Source organism: Prionailurus bengalensis, chromosome A3, assembly GCF_016509475.1.
Source record: "Prionailurus bengalensis isolate Pbe53 chromosome A3, Fcat_Pben_1.1_paternal_pri, whole genome shotgun sequence".
In the NCBI taxonomy this organism is placed as follows: Eukaryota; Metazoa; Chordata; class Mammalia; order Carnivora; family Felidae; genus Prionailurus; species Prionailurus bengalensis.
In genome coordinates this window covers 37,687,646-37,715,421 of record NC_057354.1, presented here as the reverse complement: position 1 = coordinate 37,715,421, position 27,776 = coordinate 37,687,646, and the positions used below count along the sequence as shown (strand labels likewise).

The following is a 27,776-nucleotide window of genomic DNA, read 5'->3' as shown; positions in this document are numbered from 1 at the left end:
GGGGACAGTGGTGCTACTTAAGGAAGCTAGAATATCTCATACTCAACTCCAATCCACATAAATCCTTTCTGCACTTGCAATTAAAATTTGCTAAAATTAGATCATGTTGCCACCAGGGGAACTGTAAGAATGCCCTAATTAAATCATGATCTAAACTTCCAGGCTTCTCCCAGATATGATTAGCAAAGATCAAGAATTTAGAATGCCTTTCCCATTTAATTAGGAATCTTATGAAGTAGGAGTCTTCATTTAAGCAACTAAACATAACTGTCAATCCCTGCATCTAAGAAGATGCATAATTTAAGTTTTAAAATTCGGACATCTAGCATTTGTGAAAACCTTAGTCTGTGTTTATACGACTCCAGAGGTGGGCTGATCACAGAGAAGCCTTTGTCTACGTGTATGTCTAAAACAAACTAAGTTGACTTTCAAACATGCTTTCAGCTGTACATTACTGGAATGGGTCCCGCTGGCACTGCAGATTTAAATGTAGGGGGAAAGGGGCCTCTGCCTAGGACCTACCTGACAGGTATGAGCTCATTGATCTATTCCTACCTGAATTAAAATATTTTTTTCTTGTGGGAATTTTCAAACATACACAAATGTAGACTGTACAACACAATGAAAGCCAAGTGTTCCTCACCTCGTTCAATGATAATCAACATTCTCTTCAGTTTTTTGTTTGGTGGTAATTCTCTAATAGCCTCAAATCAAATCCTTTTCTTTGACTGAAGGCAATGGGTTTCTTCTTGGTTTGGACTTGCTTTTCATTTTATTTCTTTATTTTTCTTTCCTTATCTTAGTACCTGAATGAGATTCATCCTTCTTTGTGTCATCCAGAATGATGGGATACGCAGATAAATAAATGCATTCATCCCACTGAGGGGTTTTCACAGCATTCGTGTTTGGCCACTTTTCTCCCTTGATTATTGCACAAATGTTTCCATTGTTAACCAGAAAGGAAAATGCTTCTGGGAAGAAATTGGAAAGATGACATCAATTTAACACTGCCTTTTGGGGTTAGCACAGAATGACAGGACAGCAGGAAGCAGTTAAAAAGCTTCCCCTGACAAGAGACAGAAACTAAATGATTCTGAGAGCCTCTCCCAATCAGGCATGGTATTGACAAGAGACCCACTCTGATAATGACCTATGAAAGACTGCATTCTGGACGCATGCAGTAATTTGTTTTTCTAACCAGGGCATCTTAGTGGGAGTTTGGGAAGACTGCACAGCCCTTGTGTAAATGGCAGTCACATGGCAAAGCCTGACAAGTGGCACATGTAGGCTGTAAGAAGCCACTCGTCTTTTCTTGTCTATGGGTCAGGGATTAGGTGTCTGGTGACATTCACCTCTTTGTTCTGACCTATCTTCATTACTGTGACAACATGGCACCTCTGGGCTCTTCTACCTGCTTTGTCCCTACCTATTCCCCCACCGCCTGTTAAGTGGCCTTTTAGCTGTGAGAGGTGAACACAGTTCTGGTAGCAAAGAACTCCCTCACCTTTAACATCTTCATGAATGAATGTGGGGATAGCGGGCAGGAAATGAGATGGATTGTTCAAGTTCAAAAGCTATAGGTGGAGTCCGTGAGCAGCAGAGGAACGGTGCCTTTGAGGCAAGAAGGATAGAAAAGAAAGGATGAACACATGCATGCCAAGAAGACCTCTGGCTCCCCATGCAGGGCAGACTCCACCCAGCCTGAGGGTTGGGCACAGCAGAGCAGTAAGGAAACTTCAACACCATCTTCTGGATTCCAAGTATGTCTGAAGCTGCCATGAACCAGACGTGGCTCTTCCTGATGAAGGACAAAGCTTGTACATCTTTCCAGCTGCTACATGGCCTGACGGCAATACGTGATGCAAAGGAAGCCCTAGTTTCTGGCCTCACTCCTCTACTCTGAATGGTTGGTGGGTCTGGCCTACACTCTGGGCTCGATTTGGAGGCCCAGAAGCTAAAAAGCCTCTAAGAAACAGACCTGAGAAAGTCACCCATGGGGCTCTCACAGAAAGCTTAGCAAACCCACAAAGACTCGTTACAGAGTGTGGGTGGTAGACGAGGGGGGTCTAACAGAGCCACCCCCTCTCCCTCTGGCCACCTGTCACCACTGGACATCACTCACTCACTCCACCCAAAGAACTCCTTTCCTTCTTCATCCAAAGGCTTTGTTTGCATCTCAGAGGAAATGGGGAGGCACCAGTGTACTTTCTCTCACCCCCACCCCCCATTCTGACCCTGTACTATCTTGTTTCTAGTCCCATTCATGCTCACTTCTGAAGCTTTCTTGGAGGCCAAGGTGACTTGCATATATGGAGGATTTGGTGTTATCAATCCAACAACTGTTTACCTGAAAAGGTAGGTAGGTGTTTCTTTGCCCTTGTAAGGAAGGGCTTAGTTCATTTCCCACATGACTTCTGAACTCTGAATAAATGAAACATTAAAGAATGGCAATAAAACCTACCACGAACATCTACAAAACACCCCCAAACAGAGTGTTTTTGCACTCCACGTTGGTCTGTGCACTGTAATCTTACTGGAAATGGCAGTAGTACAATCTGCTTGACTATACTCCCTTGGAAGGTACATTCTTCCTGAATGCAGTTGAGGAGGGAGGAAAGGGGGATGAGAAACTTTAACATGAAGAAGTTTGTCCCAAGAGGTGCTCAAATTCAGCCAGTTTTGTGATTGGGGTGAATGACAGAGTCAGTCTCTGGGAAGCCACCATGTGACATGGTTCCCACTCACACTGAATGTTACCTCCAACCCAAATTATGCCTATAGTCTGGAATTTTTACAAGCGGTAATGACACTCTTACTGGGTGAATGTGAAAATATTTAAAGTCTATCACAATTGTTCTATTTCTGTAATTCTTTATCTGAGGCAAATAAGCCTAAACAAAAGGAATGGCATGAGATTTCTGATAAACCTATTTGTCAAGTAAATCTGAAATGTGAGGAAGGAGTGGACCTATTTAGCAACTCTTTCAGCAATCAAGACTTTGGTTACTAGCAGTAACCAAGTATACTGTCTCTGTAGGGAATGAAAGATCTGGGACACTCCAGTAGTTAAAATTTTCTGTCCTGTAGAAGAAAAACAGATACAAAGTGGCCAGGGCTTTCCTCCAAGAGCACTGGTGAGGGAGGGGTTCTTCAGAGAAGAAAGGAATGGAAGTAGGGTCAAGGGCACTGTCATATTCCCCCAAAGACCAGAGAGTACACAGCTGGCTTATGAATGTTCACGTGAGGTGACAAAGCACTGCTGGAAAGATTAGATAAGCAAATGTTCTGTTGATGAGGCCTTGGTGATATGGTCACAATATGCAGAGAAGATTAAGAAAGCCCTTGGCAAACAGACCTTAGAGGAATACAAGTGATATGCCCATCCCACCGGCTGGTGGATTCACCCAAAACAGTCCTTTCTGCTGAACTTCCCCAGATCAAACACTGTGTGGTCCCAGGTCAGGCATTCCCAAAGAGTTGAGAAATGGGAGAGAGGCTCCAGGTAGAAAAGCTGTGTGAGGTTTCCTGCTCACCTGAGTGAGACCCCATACTTGCTCCCTGCTCCAACCAACCCTCTCCCTCCAGTTCCTTCTGGCCCCAAGGGATGGCTGAGCTGTTGTATCAACCTACGACTTCCTCTTTTCTTCCTGCCCCTGAGGGCCTACCCAGTCTCTCTCCATCCACCTGTACCTGGAAGAAGATCATGAACCATCTAAAGTTTCCTAGGGGTGTTGCTGTTGATGATAATGAAGAAACACACAAGGGAAAGGCTCCTTCCTCTCCACCTCCACAACCTTTTTTTTGCTTTACTAGGGCCTGGTTTTCTGAGTTAAATCGTACAGCAATGCTAATGGGGAAGTATACAAGAGTGGAAGTGATTTCAGTGACAATATTACATCTAACAAGGTGTCTAATACTCCAGGTGAAGGCTCCAGTTTGAGGAGCTGGAGCTAGGGGATGAGATGTGGTCTGATGAGAAGACAGTTTTGCCTGGGGAACTGAGGCCAAGAAGCAACTCGTTAGCAGAACCAACTACGTGGTGAGGACCCTTGCCAAATGGATATTTGGGAAGTATATGCTATGAGTATGAGAAAGATTCCTCCTCCTCTCCCCTATGAAATCCTCATGTTCACTTAATGCCTTTGGGGATTGTGGATTCTCTGTGGGTAACTTCTAGTGGCACTGACTCTGAGGTCCTGGTTAGAAAGGAGCACAGGGTCTGCATGTAGGTACCTCCAACACTGATGGCATAAATGGCCCAATACGATACTCATCTTTTTATCCACAGCCCTTGCTACATGACTCTGCAGCTCTTCTCAGTAAAGAGGTAGAGTCTAATTCACCACCCCTTGCTTCTGGGTGGCCTTGTGACATCTTCTGGCCAACACAACGCGGAAGTGATGGTGCACAAATACTGAGCCCAAGTCCCCAGAGGCCAGGCACGTTCCTTCTTGTTGTAGGTAATTCTCTTGTGCCTTGGCCACTGGCCTGAAGCCACCCAGACCAGCTTGCTGGAGGATAAGAGACAATCGGAGCAAAGTTGCCCCAACGAAGACAGCCAGTACCCAAATGTGAATGAACCCAATCAAGTATGTGTCGCTGCCAAGACAACCCACAGCCGTTCTTAGGCACCAGAGCATAAATGTATTGCCGTGCACTCCTGAGGTTTTGTATTTGTTATGTGATACTTGTGCAACACAAAGCTGCCAAAAATCTATTTTAAGTATGCCATTGTGGGGGTCTGGTGGAAGATGAGAAGAAGAGAACAGAGAGTGAGGGCTACAGAAGAGGCTGGGCACAGGGCTCTGTCAGGACCAGTGGCCAGGAATATCAGCCTGGAAGAGGAGACACTGCACGCTGAATGAACAGGCTGGCACATGTCTGAAGGAAGTGGAATGGTTACAGAGACAGGACTCAGAAGTGGGGTTCCAAACATGGGCGGGCACCAAGACCACTTAATAAAGGTGATTAGAACTTAAGCAGGGGGCATGGTCAAGTGGACTAGAGATGGGACCAGGACATTGCTGAAAAAACTGGATCTTTGAGCTTTTGAGGTGCAGATGGAGGGCTGGGGGGGTATAGGGAGACTGATGAGAGCAAGAATAACAAGCAGAGGTCAGTGTCAAGCAGTCAGGGAGTCAGAGAATAGGCCTTCAGATTCCCCTGGTTTACTTTATCCACTAATGCTGACTGTGGCCTTGCTTGGGGCCAGTTCCAAGATTCATTGAGTTCAGGGCATATGCATGAGACTGATTTCTGAGAGTCTGTGGTGCCAGGGTCCCCAGCAAAGAGCAGGGTGCTGAAGCTAAATGTCCATGTGGGTGTAAGAAAAGGTTCCAAGAGGCTTGTCTATACCTGTGGTTCCCAAATTTTCATGCGCATCAGGATCCCCACACACCTGCTCTGAGCTTCAGATAAAAGTGACTGGTCCCTGAATGAGAATCTCTGGAGAGTGAGGCTCCTAAAAGCGTATTTTGCAAAACAGAGAATCCAGCCCTAAACCAGGGACCAAAAATTAGCTGATGTCAGGGCCCTTGTCAAATGAGGCCCCGGCACTGGCTCAGGAGGTGAGCCCAAAGAACGGGGGACATTCACAGGGAGGGCAGTAGAAAGGAGGTAAAGTGCCAGCAAGACTGTGGGGGGAGGCAGGCAAACTCAAATTCTCCTGGCACACCTGTGTTTACCTGAAGAAAGACAATTAGCCATTCAGTGACTCCTTGTGACATTCACATCACTCATCAGGTCAAACCTCCTTTCAACATGCAACAAATAATTTCAATGCTAAAAATGATTTTAATCCCCAAATATTTGGAGAAGGGGTGATATCCAAAATTGTCTAAGATTGTAAGCCAAGAATAAAGAGCATATTTTGACTCTAGCGGAACAAATACAGGGGATTTTTTTTTTTTTTTTACCAGAAAACAGACTCCTCTTGGAAAATGTTTTCAAAGGGTCTCTCACACACCTGTTGTGTACTCCCAGTCAGCTTTTACACAGCAGTTTTGAGAAATTCTAACTGGTGTGCTAGAATCCATCTACATCATGTCTCTCATTAACATGACAAAGTTGAAATACTTACTAGAAATTTGGTTAAAGTAAGAAATTCCTCAACAATATAGCTCTTTGTAGCTCTCTCTATATACTCCTTAGCTATTCACCAGTGACTTGAAAGAACAACAAAATGATTTTTTAAAATTTATTTTGAAAGAGACAGAGACAGTGCAAGTGGAGGAGGAGCAGAGAGAGCGGGAGACAGAGAATACCAAGCAGGCTCTACACTGTCAGCGCGGAACCTGAAGCAGGGCTCGAACCCATGAAACTGCGAGACCATGCATGACCTGAGCCAAAACCGAGTCAGACGCTTAACTGACTGAGCCAGCCGGGTACCCCCAAAATGATGCCTTTTTAATTGTCTGCACTGACAACTTACGTGTGTGTAAAATGAAAGTAAACTGGTTCTCATAAAGGCATATATGAGGAAAATGCATAGGTTTAATTTGTGGCCTTTTAGACTTTGTTTTACTTAATCAACATATGACACTTCCTGTTTGCCAGGTACTGTTATAAGTGCTTTAGAAACTTTAATTTACTTAATCATCATAATAATTACCTAAAGAAGGCACTATTATTATTGCCATCTTTCTTGAGCAAACTGAGGTTCAGAGAGGTTAAGTGACTGGCTTGGAGTCACATGCAGCTTAGAGCCGTGGCAGTCTTGCTCCAGCATGTTATTAACCAGTGCAGTCTGTTGACTTTTTTCCCTTCCTTTTTTTTTTTTTTTTAATGTTTATTTTATTTTTGAGAGAGAGAGAGACAGTGTGAGCAGGGGAGGGGCAGAGAGAGAAGGAGACACAGAATCCGAAGCAGGCTCCAGGCTCTGAGCTGTCAGCACAGAGCCCAACACGGGGCTCAAACTCACAAGCTGTGAGATCATGACCTGAGCTGAAGTCGGATATTTAACCGACTGAGCCACCCAGGCGCCCTCCTTTTCCCTTCTTTCTAAAAGAATCTTAGAATCAAGAGTGGGTATCTATAAATCAATTATCTACACAGGATGGTAGAGTCAAAACAAAAAAAAAAACAAAACACTTCTTCTCCTTTAGGATAAATGTAAGGCAAGACATCTTCACCAAGCCCTCTTTTAAGTGGATGTCACAACCACCACACGCTGGGGATCACCCTTCCACTTTCCAGAATCTTTGTCATTCTCTCCAATCCCTGGTCCCCTTCGGTCCTCATTTGCATTACTCACAGCCTAGCCCTAAGTACTTCTGTTTTCATTCTGAGCTAGCCTGTACTTCCTAGAGCTCACAAAGATGTTTCGAAAACACAAAATTGTGTTCTGGTCTATTTCAAATCTCTTTGATGTCACTGCTTCATTCTGTGATAAAAGCCAGGTAATTTAGCCTAGCAGATGGAAGTGTGTGTTCAGGTCCAGTTCATTAGCTGGCTCCATACGTGGCACACTGTTAGGTGGCTTCATTCTCCCACATGTCCCTTTTCTTAAGCCACGTGGAGCTGTTTGCCCTTCTATCTGCTCTGCTGTTTTTCTAGAATTCCCTTCGCCCTTCCCTGCTCCCTCCAACTTGCAACACACCAAGCTTCACTAGATAATTCTAATGCATCCTTCAAAACCCAGCTCAAGCATCACCTCTTCTTCCACTGATGTGGATGCCCTTTGCAGTGCTCCTGTCATAGCCAAGTCATTTCTCTCCTGCCCTGCACAGGCCTCTCCAAGTGTGAACTGCAGATAGCAGCAGCAGCAGCAGCAGCAGCAGCATATGGAAGCCTGTTGGATGTGCAATTTCTCAGGCCCCACTTAAGACCTAGCAAATCAGAACTTCTGGGGATAGAGCCTGGCAATTCATGATAATTCTTGTGCATGCTAAGGGCGGAGCAGCACTGCCCTGGACCTTTTGAGAGCACACACCATGTCTTAATGGGTCTCTCTACTGACCAGGATGAAGCAAAGGATCAATAAATGACCAATGAGTGAATGAACATTGGGCTAATCCTTTCACTAATTAAACCTTATGTCTTTCATCTAAGAAACACTGAATAGTCCCTTGATGCCACCAAATGTTCTTAGAGTTGGAATTTGTCTTTAATTTCAAATTGGTTAAGGCTCAGGTGTACTGTTTGTTTTGGCACTATTATACAGGACACTGAAATAAACTTTAGAGCTGGTTAAGACAAGCACAAAAATGTATAGAATCTCTCTCAAAAGTACATTTTTATGTATTCTACTGTACAGCAGAAGGTGGTCCCCTCTGCTTCAAGCTTTAAAAGATTATTTGCAGCTTTCCTTAAATAGTCATCTTTCTTTAGACTATTTTTTGAATATAGTTTAGGAAGGAAAATGCAAATTGTACAGCTACAGTGAAGACTGCTACATATCAAAATATCTCATAGACTCTTCTGGTTTCTCACAACAGTCCTTATGCTATCTGTGCTCAGAAAGCTTTACTGCAGCACTTAATGTTAAAATTAGGAAGGCCACTAGTAGGACTTATTTTTAAACGTTTTTCGGGTATAATATCACTCCTCTAAAACAAACCGATGTAAGAGATAGTCTATTAAATATGAACTGCTTGCCAACATCATAAACACAAAAAAGTACCTTAAATTTTGAAATAATTTTCTGTACTATTGCTCCACAAAGTGGAAAAGGACACCATTCTTGAAGTCTAATACAGCCCCTCCCCCTCCTTCATAGCCTCTGACTGGTTACTACTGAAGCCAGCTTAAAGGAAAATCAGTCGGAGTAAACGGACATTGAAGTTCTGGTAGTTGAACGGGTAACTACAATTGTGCCCTGTATACAGAACTGTTTAAAGCACAGCTTTGACAAAGTAAAGAGCGGATGTTTTGTTTAACTATTTATCTTGAGGTTAAGAACTTTATAGACAGAGTATAAAACAACAGCATCTGCTAGTGAAACTGCTGTCGATTGGACATTTAAGTAAACAGGCAAATAGAAAACAAGGGTCATGAGGACAGTTAGGGTTGGCATAGATGGGAATTACACCTCTCCCACCACTCTCCCTCAAAAAAGGCTCAAGAGAGGCAAAAGAGAGAGATGCCCAAGTTAGAAATGTACCCAAAGGTTCTTCAGCAACTGATCTATGCTGCTGGCTAGTGTCTTATGCTGCTTGGTATTTGGCAGAGTCAACCACTGTCTTCATCCCTTCCTCACAAATACTTCCATCTCACCAACCTGACCATATCTTGAGAAGGTCTTCTCACCAGTGTCTATATTGCTTATAGAAATACATGCGGAATTTCTTTTGAAATATCTCCCCAGTTTCAGTTTTGTTATATTTTTAAAAGTGAAGATGAATGAAGAATAAGAGGAAATGCTGAGCAAAGAGAATACCTGGTCAATAAATGTAAATGGCTCAGAAATAAAAGGCTGAAATGTATTAATTAGAAATCAAAAGTGTACTCAACTTCCATTGAGGCATCTCAAGGACACCCAAAGTGCTCCTCTAACAAAGACTTAGGGTAACCACACATTTTCAGGGCCATTTGCTTGTTTCAGCCTCTACATTGCATGATTTAGGTCCTCAAGAATGCTTTCTCCCTTCCTATTTCTTCCCTTTTGTAGGCAAGCCATAGAGTCCACTGAGAAGAATGTGTAATTTCAGTGACATGTTGATCCTGGGTGCCAGCAAAGGAGCTCATTTCCATTGTTTTGGGATATTGAAAACAACCATATGGACTACGTTTAAATAGTGACAGAGAAAACAGATGACTTTCCGGGATTAGAGACCTTTGCAATTTAGGTTGTATCTGTAATTAAATCTGATTAGAGCAAATATTTCCAGTTTCTTTATTCTCTGGAATAATTCCAAAAATTTTTTAAGAGGTATGCTTTAGAAATTGAACCCTGAGTAGATGAAGTGATTAAGCAAATATATAGGATTTCACAATCAACTATAGTAGAAGAGCAAAAGAAGGCTGCAGAGAAAAAATATAGTACACGTGTATATAATTATGTGTGAATGTGTGTGTGTATATATATTACTTGATATGGACAAATATAATTGAAAACTAGTTGAGCATGTAAAAATTATATTCAAAATTCTCACATAACATTTATTTTTTTCATTCAGAGACTTAAGCTATTATAACGCAGCAAGAACAAGCAGCACTGGTTACATCTAAAGCTAGATGTGATTCATTATCAACACCCCCTTAGTATGGCCAGAATCACAGACATTTGAGCAACTATAGCATCAGAATGCCAGCAAACCACAAATTCCATATAGGGAATATAAATGCATCCATTCACTTCCTCTCATTAACTTAACAGTCAGGCTTTGAACAATGAGATTGATTAACATATCCATTGTTCTCCTATGCTTTTGCCTCAAATTCTTACTTCTTTAGGGATCAAAGATATCTGAATTCTTAGCAAACAAATGACCCAGCAAAACCAGCTCTGTAAAATGTAGTGGCATCAAAAGTGCCAGAATGGATTTTTTACTGTTTCAAGGGACCTACAAAAATGCTAAGGAAAACAAATCTATGAACCAATTTTATTTTTATTTGCATTTAACATGATTATACACATTCATGTGTCTAACAAGATCTGCACTGTTACATTAAAAATACAGTACAATAACATTCAACATGAGGTACTTCATATTTATATATTTTTCCTTCATAAATAATGCTGTAAGCTACTAAATTCAAGCACTCTGATGCACAAGTGGCTAGTGTCTTGAATTAGCTGAGCTTATTTAAACACCTTAAAAAACAAAAAAGACAGTTCAGTGCAATAATTATGTAGAAATTAGACCATTTACTTAAATACTATATTAAGATATGCTTAAAGAATGTTACATTAGAACTGCTAGCCTAGTTCCCCTTTATCCCCAGTATGAACAACAACAAAGACTGCCAGATACATTGGGAAAAGCATCTACAGAGTATTCTGTTTAATAAAGTTGTGTTTATACACTAGAGTTGCCTGCCTTGTCAGAACAGTAAAAGCTACAAAATTCGAGATTACCAAAGAAAATAAAGCAAGCACGTTAGCTTTCATTCCATGTTGTTGAAAATGCAAAAGGGAGAACAGGATTTAAAATACAAAATTTCTCAGTCTAAATACAATTTTCAAATTTAACCCACAGCTCTTGACACCAGCCAATCAGGTGGTGGATGTGTCTTTTCTTTTTAAGTAATAGTAATTAACATAAAATGAAGCGCTGACACCCCCAGTGTACAGGATCTCCCTCTGCTCTCTACCAGCTGTTCCCTAGCCACGTGGAGGGCATCTTGCTAACAGGAGCACTGACAGTGAGCGTTACCAAATGAGCAATCTTCACTCTGAGGTTATCACACCCACCTCAACAATCTGAGATGATGAAATTAGTGCTAAATCAAGTTTTTTCTCCTCTGGCTTAAAAATGAGTGCCTTCTAAACAGGTACATAGTCTACCAATTTGCATGGTAGCTATGAGTTACTGAAATGTTTAACCATAATTTAAAAGCAAAGTCCTTTATAGAAGTATTTCTTAAATTGAAAACATACCTTTGTTTCATAGATACTTTGCCAAAACTACTGTGTGTCATCTCCCTAATAAGAAATAATTGTTAGATAATTTTGGAAAGTTGTCCTGGGAATACTCATCTATAATCACCAGTAACAGCTTCTGATCATCTATGCTAACAGGCATAGGTAATGGCAAACATGATTAAAACATTTCCCATAATCCAGTGTTCTCCTCCGTCAGGGAAGCCAGCCAAAAGCAACAAGCCCACGTCTACAGGGGAAAAAGTGGCCCAGAAGCACAGTGAATAAGATCAGGGTAGTCACTCACTGGGGCCTTCCTCAGGCCAGCAGGGGGACCATTTGTGTCTCACCTCTTACTGGCCAGGCAGGGAGGAGACAATTCCTGAGTCGGCAGACATACCTGCATGCACACGGACGCGCACCGACGCCCACAAGGCGCACACGCCCACCCACCCCAGGACTAACCCCTGGCTCCAGACAAGCCAGCATGGGGCTCACAGAGCAGGAGAAGGAGGCGGCCAGGGACCACACTCTGGGTGGTGGGGGAAGCCATCTCAGGATCACACTGAGCAGAAAAGCTGCTCAGAAACACATGGATACTTTAGCTGGAAGTGAACACACTGGACACTCCCAGGGTCACAGGCACTAAACCATCACAAGCCGTCACTGAAGGAGAATTTTTGGATGAGCTTTCCCCTCCTTTGTTTACATTAGCCACGTACAAATAAGAGGGCTGGATGGGATGCTGATACAATGAATATTAGGTACAATCAAGTATATCACTCCAAACCTTTTTTTTAAAACCCTGCAGGCATATATTGGCACTTTAAGATGGCCAAAGGCCAAATTCTAGCAGTCTAGGAACAGGACATAATTATAACTAACTAAGAAGATAGTATGTATGTGGTCAAAGTAGATCAGATAAAATGTATTTCAGATTAAAAAAAAGAAAATCAACAAATAAAAGTATCTTATTACATTAACACGTAGTGCTACAAAACTAATTGTTACTCCATACGTTTGAAGAACTTTTGGTCCTCTTTTCATGGGAAAAGGGGAATAAGATTCTATACAGTGTGATTTATAAAAACAAGCATATGGTGACGATCAGAAGCAAAGTGGGGAGAAGACTGGCTTTTTTCAAATGGTGCAGTCTACCATGCCATCAAATAAACTATTTGTAGAATGGGACTTTTTTAGGTTTACTTTATAAGCTGTTTTAGTTTAAATTAATAGGCCTGTGATTTCTTCCCTACTGACAATAAAAATTTGTAATTTAGTTAGTTCTAAAAGAAGTAATAGTTTATCTCCTAAACTAAAAGAATAAAAAACTGCTTGTAGAAGTCATGGCCCAAGCAAACATCCAATTTCCTTTGCAGTGTTTAACATTTAACAATCTTATGAATTTAGGATTTGAGAAAAAATAATGCCCAGAGTAAAATATTTAAAATGAAATAAGAGCTAAACATGACTGTCTACTTTCTAAATGTTACTTATTATGAAGCAAAACTTCTTTCAGAAATTGTACACTGAGATTTACCTATAATTTTTGCGGGGGGTGGGGGGAGAGGGAGTTCTCTTAAAAATAACTCTTATCATTGTTGTTCTGGACTATTTATTTCTATTTGTCAAAATAAAGCCCTAGAGGAAATTCAAGGTGATCCAAACCCTTTAAGTGGGACAAAGCTGGGAGGTCAGTGGGCAGCTGGAAAAGAGCACAAATTCTCCCCAGGTGTATAGATGCAACTCTAAAAACCACAAAGGCTTAATAAGAACTTGGCTCTTTTAAGCATATAGTTAAAAGCTGAATGCTGCATTTTTGCCTGTACATAATTAAAAGGTTGAAAGAAATTAGAAACTGCCTACAGCTTCATTCATTATGAACTACCTGCGTGGATCATGTATCTGCAGATGAGCTAAGCATCAAGCAAGTAGGAACCAGATGTGCACCTCAGAGCTCACACTGCTTCAGGAGGTGTTTTCAAGCATAGAATATAAGTTCAGGGATCTGCCCTCCCTGCACCCCAGTGCCATTGGTGCTATCTGAGGAGCACTGGAACTGGACAGTCACCTTGCCACACTGAACTTCCGTCATGCCTTCTTGTCCGAAGTAGCTGAGTTCATTGCCATCCAGTATCACGCTGGCCGTGTAGAAGGTGTCTGGCTCAATCTGCACTGGGTACTCAAACCACACGGGGAAGGTATTGCTGGAGCCATCTGAGAAGTACTTGCTCAAGTTCTGCCCCAGAACAACGCCCTGCCGCTTGAGTTCAATCTTGGCACTGTACTCTGCAGAGCCACAGCTGGAGCCGTACAGCCCAAAGCCGGCGATGAACACTCTCTTGTCAACTGCAAACTGGATGCTGTCGCAGCGGCCCCGGTAACGCCACTGGTTGCTCCGATAGGCACATGACTGGAAGCGGTGACAGCGCTGGGGCACGAGGCCCTTGCGGGCTTTACTCACAAACTGCAACTCAGGCTTTTTGGCTGCAGTGTACCAGAGGAAGATGTCATTGGTCTCATTGAGAGTTAAAACTCCAGACTGTGCAGCACCATTTGCAAAATCATCCAGGGCCATCGTGGGTATGCGGATCAAGTAAAGCGCCTTTCCGAGGACCTTGCGTTTATTTTCAATGCTCAAAGCTAGATCTTGTCGCTGGCATTCCACTTCAGCCCAGTTGAGAGCTGCCTCAAAAACCACAATTTCTTTGGCATTCAGAGTTTCCCTGCGGAGGATACTTTCTAGAGTTTGGAAGTCAATATCACAGAATCCCTCAGACTTGAGAGCTAACTCAGCCTGGGCATCGATCACCTCCCAGCAACGCTGGGTCAGGTCTGGCTCCTCAAACAGGCAGCTCTGGGAGAGGAGCACACAGGCGTTCTTGGCGCTCAGGCTGGTCTCCAGGAAATTAACGCAGGCTCTGGCGAGGTGAGGGACAATGTACTTTTTGGCAGCATAAAGAGTGGCCAGCACTGTGTCAGCAGCCAAGTCAATTTCATCACAATAGATATATCTGAAAGACAGCGCACAGCATATAAATGGAATTTTCACAAAATGAGCGTGTCCAGCAAGAAAAGATGCAACTACTTTCAAGTTAGTTCCAAGAAAATTGTCTTATGTGATAGTTATTACAAAAATGATTAGGGATTAAAGAAACCTCTGAAATATGTTAATAAATTATTAATATTTCAACTCAGCAGTAACTTTGTATAATTAAAGACATTAACTTTGTGTTACCATTCTAGCCTCTATTTTATAACCTGCATTCAATGTCTTCAAAAAAAAAAAAATAGAAGATATTAGAACTGTTTGAAAAAGAACTGCATGTCAGAGTTAATATTAGCGAAAAACAGCAAAGTTTCTGTTATATACATATTATATTTAATCAAAGAATAATCTCCCTATGTTCTAGATGCTATATATATAGTTTTATTTTATAATTTTCTGCATTCATATAGAAACAAATGCCTTCAATACTATAATGTTGGCAATGACTGCATCTTAATGCTATTAACAAAGTATGACTTGAATTTTTCCTAAACACAAAATAAGACCTGAAATTAAACAAGATATTTTGCAAGTAGTTCTAACCTCAAAAGATTATCAAACATGGATTTCAACAATATCTTCCAGTTGCCTTTACATAGAATCCAACATACACTTTGTATCTGGCTCTTCTTTTTTTAAACCCTAAATTCTTTCCTCTCTCTCCCCCACGCATTTCTTCTACCTTCAGAATTAAAGAATATATTGTTTCCAGATATATTTAATTAAAAGACGAAAGCAAGAAGGCCTAAATATGCACTATTTTTAGGATTCTGTGATGCATCCTTATGTCAGGAGATAAAACACTTCTTGGTGATTTGGGGGGGGGGGTGGTGGCAGTCTCTCTAAATGGTATGTAAAGGTAAAAAAAAATCATCTGCTTCTCTTAGACTGCTGTGGTTGAGTACAAGAGTCAGTGAGAAGTACGTATGGGTGAAAAATACAAACTGATAACACTTAAATTTAAAAATTTTTCTAGCTAAGGTGTTTAGCTACTTGCTGTGAAGTTTTCCTTTCGTTACTATATTTTAACTTCATGAAACACTTTTAACAAAAGATTAGCAATGGCTTCTGTGAACAAAGTAAAAAAACCCCACAATAATGACAATAAGTAAAATGCCCACAACCACAAATGAAACCTCCAGTTTTGCTCCCAGGAAGCTCTTTTTCTTCCGACAGGCTAAGCCATGTACCACCACTGGCAAGACCGATTTCACAAAATACCGGCAGCTTAGTGATGCCCTGACCTGAGAACCAGGACCTTGGGGAGGAATCTGGAACACAGTCAGCACTTTGTAGTTCTTACCCTGAACACTGAGCAGTAAGCAGTGTTCCCTTTTTCTTGACAATTCCCTTTCTAGGAATACTGGCTACTCAGCCACACAGTGCACTTGTCTGGAAGACCTGGCCTCCACTACTCTGGAGACAGTGCAGTAGTGATCAACAGTGGCCCAAGGGCAAACAGCACCCTACTACATTTCTTATTCTTACCGCTTTTGCTGGACTGCATGTATCATTTTAAAAAGCTGTATTGAGATATATTCTAGGTAATACATCTGTAAGAAAAGATGCTTAGCAAATGACTTAGGTAAAATGTAACTTTGTAATTTCTTATTCATGTTTCCTAATTATGTATACATGTGGCTGAATCAACAACACAACACTACTGGACTGCAGTGCAGTCAAAATGCTGAACTCGTGTTGCCGTTCTCCTCCGCCAGAGACAATGTCAAATATACAAAGCTGACTTTACGGGGGAGAAGAACAAAACAAAACAAAACAAAACAAAACAAAACAAAACAGAACAAAACCCTTTCCAGGTAAAACTGGTTTCTGTACACATCCCTCGTCACTAACTGTTGGTTGTTAAAAAGTGGTGAATTAGTTTCCCCTTTTGGTAGGTACTTCATATGCTCACTTATCTTTAATTTCCCTATTTCCCACTGTCAAAGTTTCAGTTAGAAGAAATTAGCTTTCAAAACTACACCATAAATAGAGAATTGAACACTTCAAGTGCTAGAACTACAGTACTTATTTTTCGGTAGAAGCAGACAATAAATATATTGCAACATTTTAACTATTTGTGGGATTATTGTCCAACTTGTTGACACACAGAATAATTTTTTTCAACAAACCTATTTATTCCAGTGAACCAAAATCCCTACAGCAGCAGATATCCTTGAATTCCTGATATACTTGGTGTGCTAGAATAAGGATTTAACACAAATCATTGAGTATTATTTAAAATTGTCATCAGATTTTAATCACACTGTCTAGCGCCAATACACATCAAAGAAGCGGATTCTATTTAGCTGATCAACATGTACTGGATTCTGAAAAGCACCATGAGACATAAAAAAACTATTTTTTAAAGAAGTATGTACCCTACAGCTTTACATTTTTATATTACTCATTAAATACATATAAAACTATAGAAAACTATTCATCTGTCTCAAAAATGTCTCCTCTGCTACCAAATGCAAATGCCTCTTATCCTTGAGAAATGGTATGTGATTTTATGTAAGAGTATGTATATGCATGTATATATAAAGATCAGATTATTTCAACACAGTAAGTTTTACATTTGTTGACAGAAAACAGTAACTCCTGGAAAACTCAAATATCTCCTAACTGGTGGTACTTAAATGAGGTATACAATTTCTGGAACTGTGAAACAAAAATATAATATATGTCTCTAAAGACTTCTTCATACATGATGCTGTCAGAGATAATATGCTCTATTAGACAATGCCTACTCTAGGAAGTTATTTTTCTTTAAGTCATTAAAAATGAAATCACTGTACATGCCACTTGCTCCCAAAAATCTCACGCCAAAGTGTTATTATAAATGCCTGCACCATTCCACATGCTTTCCACCGAAAGATGCACAGCAGTTTTCTCCAAAAACATTTACAAGGTAAGCAGCTCCCTCTTTCTTCATCATTCTCCCTTTCTGTTACACAGAACTTACATTTAACTGTGAAACCAGCGGAGTACAGACATGGCATAAACAAACTCTAAACAAACGAACGGTGCTTACTTCAGCATAGCGAGAAAAGCAGCAGGCTCGACATCTGGTATACGGATTTCATCTTTGTCCTCAGCAAGTTCTCCGTAGAACATTGCATGGAACACAGAGCTCCCAACAGCTAAAACATACTGTGGAGAAAGGGAAATCTTATTTCATGCACTAAACTACAAGCATTTTCAGTAAATCAATCCAGAAAAACAAGTCTAGGCAATCAGGTTCAGTGGACATAGAGCACCTACACCTGCTCTTTTTTCAAAGCCAAGGTACAGTGTATCTTGCCGTGAAAGCATGATAGATGTTCACGCAAGCCAGTCTTTACGCTGCCAATTACCTCAAGGCTTTAAGAGATTAATGGACAAGTTCCCTCATTACAAAATAAATAAATAAATGCATAAATAAAATAAAAACGTATCTAACCAATTTCTAAGGGAAGAGTAATAAACATGACTTTCCTAACCTGTCCCAACAACTTTCCATGACTGGAGAGTTAAGAGGGCATGTTTTTGTGTGGGACGTAAAGCAGGGTAGAGAGAAACAAAGAAAAAAATTAAGCGTGGCCAAGACCCTTTGGAGAGGCTGTGCCTTCTCTGTGATGGGTGAAACACGCACCGCCTGCCATCGGCAAGCTGCCCACCCCAACCAAGTTTCATTTCAGGCTCATGGAAAGGGTCCCTCTTTGTAAACCTCAGGACTAAACCAGTAATGCAGCTGTTGCTTACTTTGTGTCCTGGCAACCGCTGAGTCCCACCTGGTGGCCCAACCACAAAATGTACATCTGCCATCAAATCATTATTGAACATCACTGCATTTCTATAAACAGAGGCAATTCATTAATTCACAGCAGTCGGCATTTTTAAAACCCCTCCCCAACATACAAAGCCCACAAAAGAGTCACAAGCTAAAGCAACAGTTTAGTAACTTCAGGGTAAAACTACAAATAAAGATTCCAACTAAACAACTCTGTGATCATTGCAAACACATGGGAAGTAACAACAACAACAAAAAGTTACACAAACTTTTCATCAGGCTAAGGACAAATAAAAGGTTTCTATCTTCAAACCTTCTGTGGTCCACAGACACAATCTTGTCACTTAAATGTTACAGCTTGCAAAAACATTTTTATCTAAGAGGAAAACAGCTGTACTGTTTTGGAAAAGATACAAGGCAGTTTTCCATTACCAGTAAAGCTTCTGGGAAAAGAGGAAACACAGATTTACGTTAAAATCCATTACAGGTTGTGCAAAAGCAGAAACTTCAACACAGGAAAACTTTGCAAGTAAATGTGCTGGCCCGGCACTTACCTTTCTCGAATGGTAGGATAAAGACCCTGCCAGTTTGGGGCCGGAATAAGGTTGTTGTTACTGAGGTTCTGCTGGTGGTACTGCTGGACAGTGGTGCTGCTGGAGCTGGCTGGTTTTTTACGAGGGAATATATCAGCAGCCATCTTCTTCTTCTTTTTAGTCTTCAAGGTAATTATTTCATAACAAACTGGGGGCAACTTGCTGTTGCTGCCGCCGCTGCTGTTGCCGCTGCTGCTGCTGCTATTTGTTTTCTTCGAGCTTTTCTTGGACCTATTCTTTACCGTCTCTGGAAGCATCAAGAAGAAGGTGAGACATTTCATGTTCTTTTCCTTGTCATCTACCATGAGTACAGTGTGTCTCTCTTTACGGCTAGAGATCCCAAATTGGTGTAAACATCAAGGAAAGGAGGCTAGCACGAGCCAAGATGTTAACAGAAACCAACAAGCTGATGTTTTGCTTCTTTTCTCAGCCGGACAAGGTGACCTTTTCACTATGTTGAATAGAAACTGCCTTTAAGTTTTATCCAGTACTGGGTCTGCTAAATACATCTCCATCATGATTCCTATTTCTCTTATTTGCTCATAAAAATAACCCAGTTTCCTAGATCACCTGCAAATGCTACACTGAGCGAAGATGACAGGCAGAGAGCCGCACTGCTTGTTCTCTGAATTAGGTTAGCAAGATGTGCTGGAGCCGCGCGAGTCTGTTCAGCCGGCTGAAGTTGTGTGGTGAATGGATCGGAGGAGAGTAGGTATTACAGCCCTGCAGATGGAGTCAGACAGCCAGTGCTCCGAGCCAATAGCTGAAGTCACCAATCATGATTGGACCAAGCAAAACAGTGACACCTATTGTAACGTGCATAGCTCTCATATTAAAGGAACAGCAGTTGCATTCTGTTGCCTCCTGTATTATTGCATATTTAAATAAGATAAACAACCTATGAAATGTATCTGCAAACCGGAAAGGAACAGTTTGTGCCCACGGATTTCCCTTCAGTAGACATACATTTTAATTTCCCTAGCTAAATAAGCAGGATCAATTAACAAAGGGTAGGGACTGATATGTACTCTGTATTTCTAGTAAAATCTTTATCCCGGCAGCACTTAGTTTCAAATACTTCAAACAAAATCCTCCATTCTTCCAGCTAAAATGGATTATTAATAGCAAAACCATACTAAACAACACATTTATTACAGCTTAATGGAAAGGAATGTTGTTTTTCTTTTTCCAGTCCCTTTGAATGCAAGTTATAGTCTAGTGCAAAATAAGAAAGATGAGGTCATGTGTTCATTTTACCTCCCAACATTTTCTAGTTCCTATAATGATCTTTGACAGGAGTTTCAGGTCAGAAAATACTTTTAAATTAGTCTAAGATTATACCAGTAGTAGTTTAGCAGCACTGAAACTACAGACAAATAAAAATAAGATTCAAATGAGACAAGTCTGCTAATCAGTTTTTAAAAGCTGTAATTCACTAAAAATGTCTGATGGGGGGCCCTGTTCAGGACCTCAAAATCCAGCCTAAATGTTATGGCTACATTTGTCATAATTTTGAAGCATATAATCCACATCTTCTAACAGAAAACAATAATAAGGCCATTCAAGATGATACATGTTCTGATGCCACCTAGTTAAATTTTTTTTTTTCAATTTTTATTTATTTTTGGGACAGAGAGAGACAGAGCATGAACGGGGGAGGGGCAGAGAGAGAGGGAGACACAGAATCGGAAACAGGCTCCAGGCTCTGAGCCATCAGCCCAGAGCCCGACGCGGGGCTCGAACTCCCGGACCGCGAGATCGTGACCTGGCTGAAGTCGGACGCTTAACCGACTGCGCCACCCAGGCGCCCCGATGCCACCTAGTTAAAATGCAGACAGGTTCTCTCCGCCTGGAATCAGAAGAACATAAACTACTACCTATATATATGGTTTTCATAGATGTGAACCCCTCAACAATTTCTAGCTTTGTTGAACAAGAAAAAAACAAAACACCTGCTGTAAGATCCACACATGTTTGTTTATTTTTAAAGAGGGACTAATCAGGAGACTTAACTTCACCCCTAGCTATCTGGACTACTCTCATTTGTTCCAGGTACAGCCGCTATTTGCTACTCCCCCCAGCCCCCTCCGCGACCCCCGAACGCAGACTTCATGGCCATGGTCCTGCTTGTTGCACAGCATTCATCTGAATAATGAGTACCTGACAGAGTGAGGGCTCAACGAATGGAGCTATGATGATGATTATAACTAGTAATCTGCTGCAGATAACACACCGAAATCAAACTTTAATCCCTGGGACCCTCGGTCATGAGACTGAGCCAAGGAATATCCTCTGTATTGTCATCATTATTACCCTTAAAACCCTTACATCATTATTGCAAAGCCAGTGCAAGGCAGACTGTGTATGTAGGACCACGGCCTTTACCACAGGTTATTCACCCCCATTTTAGATGGACCCTGAAGTGCTGCTTATTTACTACAATTATTGTGTTCCCGATCACAGGGCTACCACAAGCATATATATATATATATACATATATATATATACATGTGTATATATATATATACATGTATATATATATATACGTATATATATGTATATATATATATACGTATATATATGTATACATATATATATATACATACACACATACTTTCAAATCACACAACGTTACAGGAAGAGAGCTCTAGAGACTCATTTTTAAAGCCCATGGTGAAAGGTATAAAGGAGGAACAAATGAGCTCCTATTTGAACTAACTCCCAGACTGACGTTAAAATCAAAGGATTTCTCTCCTTGCTGGTCGGCTACAGAACTTCCTGACAACAACCTCCTAGGAAAGCCCCCACGACGGGATGACAGGAAGGTCCTTGGTCCTTCTGACCAGAATAGCCCCACACATACCTGGCTTTCAGGTCTGACAGTAACCAATTAGAATGGAAAGGGAAACGAGCTGCTACAAGACAGACTCACTAATAATTGTTAACCGGACAGACAAAATAGAAAAAGCACAGGGGCACCTGGGTGGCTCAGTTGGTTAAGCATTTGACTCTTGGTTTTGGGCTCAACTCATGATCTCACAGTTTGTGGGCTCCAAGCTGCTAGTGTGGAGTCTGCTTGGGATTCTCTCTCTCCCTCCCTCTTTCTCTCTGCCCCTGCCTTGCTTGTGCATGTTCTCTCTCAAAATACATAAATAAACTTAAAAAAAAAAACAGGAAAAGCATAAAAAGTAGAAGACTTCGTGGTTTTTGCTCATTTCACATGTTGTTCAACACCTTTTACCAAGAAAGCCTCAAACAAACACTGCTCTTACACCACTAAAATAAAAAGTGCACCTAATAGTTTGAGCGAAAATTACAGAATATTTTAAAAACTGCTCTTTCTGAATTAAAGGTTTCAGGTATTTGGACAATTAAGTTTCGTGGAAATATTTTGTGAATATACTAGTTACAAGAAGCAGTCCTAAACTGGAGTCCCCTAAAACCGTGCTGCAAAGAGGGTGTTGCCCTTCATGAGGTGTGGGGGCTGATGAGCATGGCTGTGAAAGATGTGTTCTTCACTATAAAAAAGTAATCCAATTAAAAGATAAAAATGACATTTCAATTTTTGTGGCCAATCTGAAAAGCATGAAAATGATAATAAAATCAAGACATGGAAAACTTCTTAAGAGCTTCATTTTCCTACCACGGTTTAAAAGACAGGTAGTATAAAGTCCTTGCTACTACAAGTGTGGTCCACAGAACAGCAGCATCAGCAGCAACACCATCTCCTGGGAGCCTGTTAGAAATCCAGAGTCTGCATTTTAATAAGACCCTCCAGGTAATAAGTATGATGTTCAAGTTTGACAACACCTCATGTAAGATTAAAATAAGAGGGTTACAGGGTCTCCCAAAGATCCAGTATCAACACCTGGTGCCATGTTTTGCATTCCATTATCAAGTAAATGGAGAAAAAATACAAAATGATTTAATTTGGCTTGGTCATAAAACTTAACCTTCATGTCTTACTCTGAAATTCTTCTGATTAGGCCCAAAATGTCAAAATTCTAGGATTCACGTGTGTGCACAGCCAACTGAGAGGCTTCAAAATATTTTTCAATGCTCTGGAAAAGCTCATACCCAGATTATTTTACAGGACAACAACAGAGACCATTTTAGTCAGAAACATTAAGGATTAAAGAATGCCAAGATGGGGGCACCTGGGTGGCTCAGTGGGTTAGGCATCTGACAGCGGCTCAGGTCATGATCTCACAGTCTGTGGGTTCAAGCCCCATGTCGGGCTCTGTGCTGACAGCTCGGAGCCTGGAACCTGCTTCGGATTCTGTGTCTCCCTCTCTCTCTGCCACTCCCCTGCTCATGCTCTGTCTCTCTCTCAAAAATAAATAAACGTTTAAAAAAAAAAAAAAGAATGCCAAGATGAACGACTTAATATTTATAGAATAATCTACTTCATAATTCTGTTTCAAAAAATTAGTTTTGTGACACAGCAAAACTAGTAATCAAATAATGTGGTTCAGTCCTGGTGCAGCCACAAAAGACTGTGTGTATGTGTGTTGAAGGTGAGGGGTGCCTAAACAAATCATTTAGCCTTAAAGGGCCTCAAGTTCCTCAGCTACAATATGAAGAGGTTCTCTAGAATAGATGACTGTTTTTCAATCTGTACCTTCAATCCACTTTAGTAAGAAATGCATTTTATATTCAGACTCAGTATTCGCACAAATGTGAAAACACACACAAAAATGGAAAGACCGTTCACAAAACAAAAACTCTTAGCATGTTATGACAGTATAGATATTATCTTATTTTTCTCTTTTATTTTTATTGTTGGTCTGGATTCATTCCATTGATTTCATGACCACAGTTTAAGTAATAATGGTCTAGCTTTATTTTTAATAGCTTTCAAGTTTTCATATTCTAGGGTTCTTTTCTATCAAGAACTTGCACTTGAAGGAGGATATGGCAGCTCAACAAATAACATGCACAACTGGGAGTGTGCATTTATTTTTCTAGAAAGAGAAGCCATAGTTATCATCTGTCCTTCAGAGTAATCCATGATCCAGAACACAATAAAATATTATGAAAATCTAAGACTGATGTGAATATACAAAGTATTTATATCACTTTTCTCTCTGCTTTCTTTTCTACAGTCTAGTTCATTCAACACAAATTATAGCTTCTTTTTCTCCCTTGAAATTAAATGTAAAGAGTTCAAACTCCATCTGTTGAATCTACAACCCAGAAACATTACCCACTATGTTGAAGAGTGAATAAATCAAGGGTATCAGCTCGAAATCTATTGTCATATTCCACCTCTAAAATTTCCTTACAACAACTAGCGTTACACCTCCTGAATTTTAAAGCTGTTATGAGACATGGTTAATCCGCCCTAATATATTGGTCAAGGAGCCACCAATCTTTTATGAAGTATACGCATGTATCTCCCACTTTTCAAAAGTTCACATTATGGACTTCGCTCTTATGAAGGACCTACATTAATACATGTTTTCACTAGCCAGAGGAAATACAAAGAGAAATTTTGCTTTTATGAAAAAAAGCACAACAGGCCTTCAGCATTTGTTTTGCAGTGAGCCATTCCAGAGGCAGTACACATTTTGAGAAAAGTGGCACCACCACTCCCCTTCCCCAGAACTCTACTCAGCATCAAGCTCCATAGCTCTGAACTCTATGAGCATCTGTGCTTTACACCTTGATTTATTTTGTGCATCCATTAGCAACATGTGTCCTAAAGTATCAGAAAAGCCAAAGAGAGGTTATTTTTTGGGGTGTGGGAACACTCAAGACTTTTTCCAAATAAACTAATGGTAATTGCTTCTTCTTTGTGCCATTTTGGCCTACAAAAGGTTTCACAGGTACACTGTACTTCTGGATAGTAGGGGAAATATGTGCTCTTAAAATACAACATGCTAATCATGTAACATGTTAAATGACTGGCATACTGAGCAAGATTACGAACCAAACTCAACAAGTTAGCTAGTAAAAGTGGATTTTAGATAATCTTTACAATTGTCAGAAAGTTCAATCATCTTTCTCTCTTTTCATTCAATTCCCAATAATAACAAAATTATCAACAGAATTTAAGTTCACTTAGATCATCCTCTTCACCACTGGAAGGTTTGCCAGACATCCCTCTTTATTTAGTAGAAACCTGTATATTCAGTTTGGGACCTGAATGAGATTTGGAACAGAGAGGGACAATACAAATTAATACATTTAATGCAACTCTGTCCACAGATAAAGTGACTAGGTGTCCAGAAGATTAAGGGAGTTGTGAATAGTTAGGGAGGGGGGCAATGTCTGGACTAGAATAAAGATTTCCAGACTGCTTGCCTAATGTTGTCTGTTCCGCTCTAATTTCCATCCACAGTTAATTATCCCCACATTTTTACATAATGCTTTATTTTCATATTTTTATCTACTTTAAAAGAAAAAAAATATGCAAAAATTACAGATATGAAAACCATGAACATGTGTATGTGTGTGTACACACACACACACACACACACACACTCCATACCCTGCAGAAAGAATTCTAGGGCATTTTCTGGAAAGAAATGGAGAGGAACTCTAACAGGAAGGAACATAATGCCTAACAGCCATGAGGAAGCTGCTGAAACACACAGAAGAGGCTCTCCAGGTAAAACGAAAGTTGGAAAAACCAGGCACTCGTGGTCTACCCCAACAAATCCTATGTCAACAACCAAGAATGCTGGCAACTCTTGTTTAACTTGCTCTAACTCTGGACTCCTTGTCTGAACTTGCATTTGGTTTACCAAAAGATATCTAAACAGCTACAAGTGAAGTTAACATGATAAACTGTGGAAAGGATCACTTCTAAAAATTACTGATAGACCATCACAGAGGAGAGAAATTTCAATCTAACCTGATTAAGTCACAATGGAACAGGGTATTGTTTTTGCTTACTTTTCAATACTGAGCAAAAAATACGCTTGTGATATAAGAGATAAAAAAGATAAGCAGCAAAATGTTGGCAGTTCCTAAAAATAGCAACAGCTGCTGGAAAATAGGCGATATACTTTCTAAATTTAGAAATAAATATGGAGCCAAGCACTGGCAGCATGGTATAGTGAAAAAAGCAAGAGCCATCAAGAAGTGACCTTAAGGTACTGAATATCCATGAGTCTCATTTTATTCATCTGCTAAATGGGGTAATTATACCCATTCAGCCCTTTCAGGTTTACTGTGAAGGCAAGATTACATGTTTGTAAAAGCGTTTTGATAAAAGTCTAAAATGCTTCCCAAAAGGTAAGCTTTCACTATTAGTAACAACTGTACCCAAAGCAGGAAATATTTGTGATACAATCTTCCAAAACAACAAAAACCCAAAAATTAATCTGGCTCCCTGCCCTTATAATCTTCCAGGCCTCACAACTAATGACATTCCATCCCCATCTGCAGGCTTGCTCTAGCCTCACTCACAGGCCAAGAGGTCCTGGGTTGCTGAGGCTCTTTGTGGGGATTTTGCAGGTGAGGTTGTGTTGTACACTGTGATTAGGTCCCCACCTGATGCCTAAATCTACACCTGGAACCCATACTCCAGGCCAGATGTCCCCTGGAGTTCACGCCTGTGAGACCGCCTGTTGGCAGATGCCCTGCTGGACCCCTTTTCTGAGAGGGCCCAAAGCTACACAACTTTACCATCTACGGAACTAGCAACTCGACTTGACCTCTCTCAGCCATGACCTAGTTTGAATTATAGCACCAAGGGTGAGAACACAAGCATTTCGGTGAAGCATACCTCAGTGTGGCTGGAAGGATAAGGCTCGTGGACAGTTTCATTAAGTTATTTCCTTCTCACCACACAGAGCTCCAGTTAACCTTCACTTGTTCTTAAACTTAGAAAATATGCCCAAAGGTAGAATGTGACTATCTCTGAAGGCAGGAACAATGATTTCTTTTTAAAATTTTGTATGATATTTAACATGATATTTGATGCTTATCTAAGCTGTGTCTGTATACACTTGTTTGGAATACTAAACACCTCACTGAAATCCCAAGTCATTCTCTATCATGTTAAATGAGGTGATTGTGAGAAGAAACAGTATATAAAATTTATCATATGAGAAGAAACAGTATATAAAATTTATCATATGAGATACTCTAAAGATAACTATTTATTTTTTTTATTTTTTAATGTTTTTTTTATTTTTGAGACAGAGAGAGACAGAGCATGAGCAGGGGAGGGGCAGAGAAAGAGGTTGATACAGAATCCGAAGCAGGCTCCAGGTTCTGAGCTGTCAGCACAGAGCCCAACGCAGGGCTCAAACTCACAGACTGTGTGTGTGTGTGTGTGTGTGTGTGTGTGTGTGTGTGTGTGAGAGAGAGAGAGAGAGAGAGAGAGAGAGAGAGAGAGAGAGAGAGAATCCCAACCAGGCTTTGCACTTACTGTCAGTACAGAGCTCAATGCAGGGCTTGATCTCACAAAACTTGAGATCATGACCTGAGTCAGACGCCCAACTGAATGTGCCATTATTTAATTATTAAGACCTCCCCTGTTTTAACGTCTCTGAAATTGGATTTACCTTATAATTGATGGCAGCTAATAGTACAACTAGTAGGACTTTTTCTTCCCTTTCTTATTTGTACATAAAATAATACCATGTCTTACAGCTGATGACACCTTATAATCAGTGAAATAAGGTAAAAGATGCACAAGTCAATGGAAAGAAAGGATTCTCTTTAGATTGGTTAATTATTCCCCCAACCAGGCAAGATGGCCTCTCAAAATTCTGGCTCAACTACACTAGAATAACTAAGCTTTCATCAAGAAGTCCTTTGTTAAAGTTTATAATCACAATTCTCAACTGAGTTTGCTACTTTGACAACCAATAATATGCAGAG

At 40.6% G+C, this 27,776-nt stretch overlaps 1 protein-coding gene across 4 annotated transcripts in view; it reads right to left on the bottom strand.

Annotated features, from left to right (window-relative positions):
• Positions 1-10,529: 10,529 nt before the first annotated feature.
• BTBD3 (BTB domain containing 3) overlaps positions 10,530-27,776 on the bottom strand; it is a 35,978-nt gene continuing 18,731 nt past the window's right edge. Inside the window, exons 1-5 of one of the 4 annotated variants that reach the window (XM_043602894.1) lie at positions 20,758-20,995; positions 18,900-20,526; positions 18,318-18,408; positions 17,608-17,726; positions 10,530-14,535 (exon numbers count right to left, since the gene is read on the bottom strand). In XM_043602894.1, coding sequence (XP_043458829.1) covers positions 13,503-14,535; positions 17,608-17,726; positions 18,318-18,408; positions 18,900-19,243 — 1,587 coding nt within the window. In that variant the 5' untranslated portion in view covers positions 19,244-20,526; positions 20,758-20,995 and the 3' untranslated portion in view covers positions 10,530-13,502. Of the gene's footprint in view, positions 14,536-17,607; positions 17,727-18,317; positions 18,409-18,899; positions 20,527-20,757; positions 21,023-27,776 lie in introns of those variants that run through there. The other 3 variants (XM_043602895.1, XM_043602896.1, XM_043602897.1) reach the window with 3 other exon arrangements.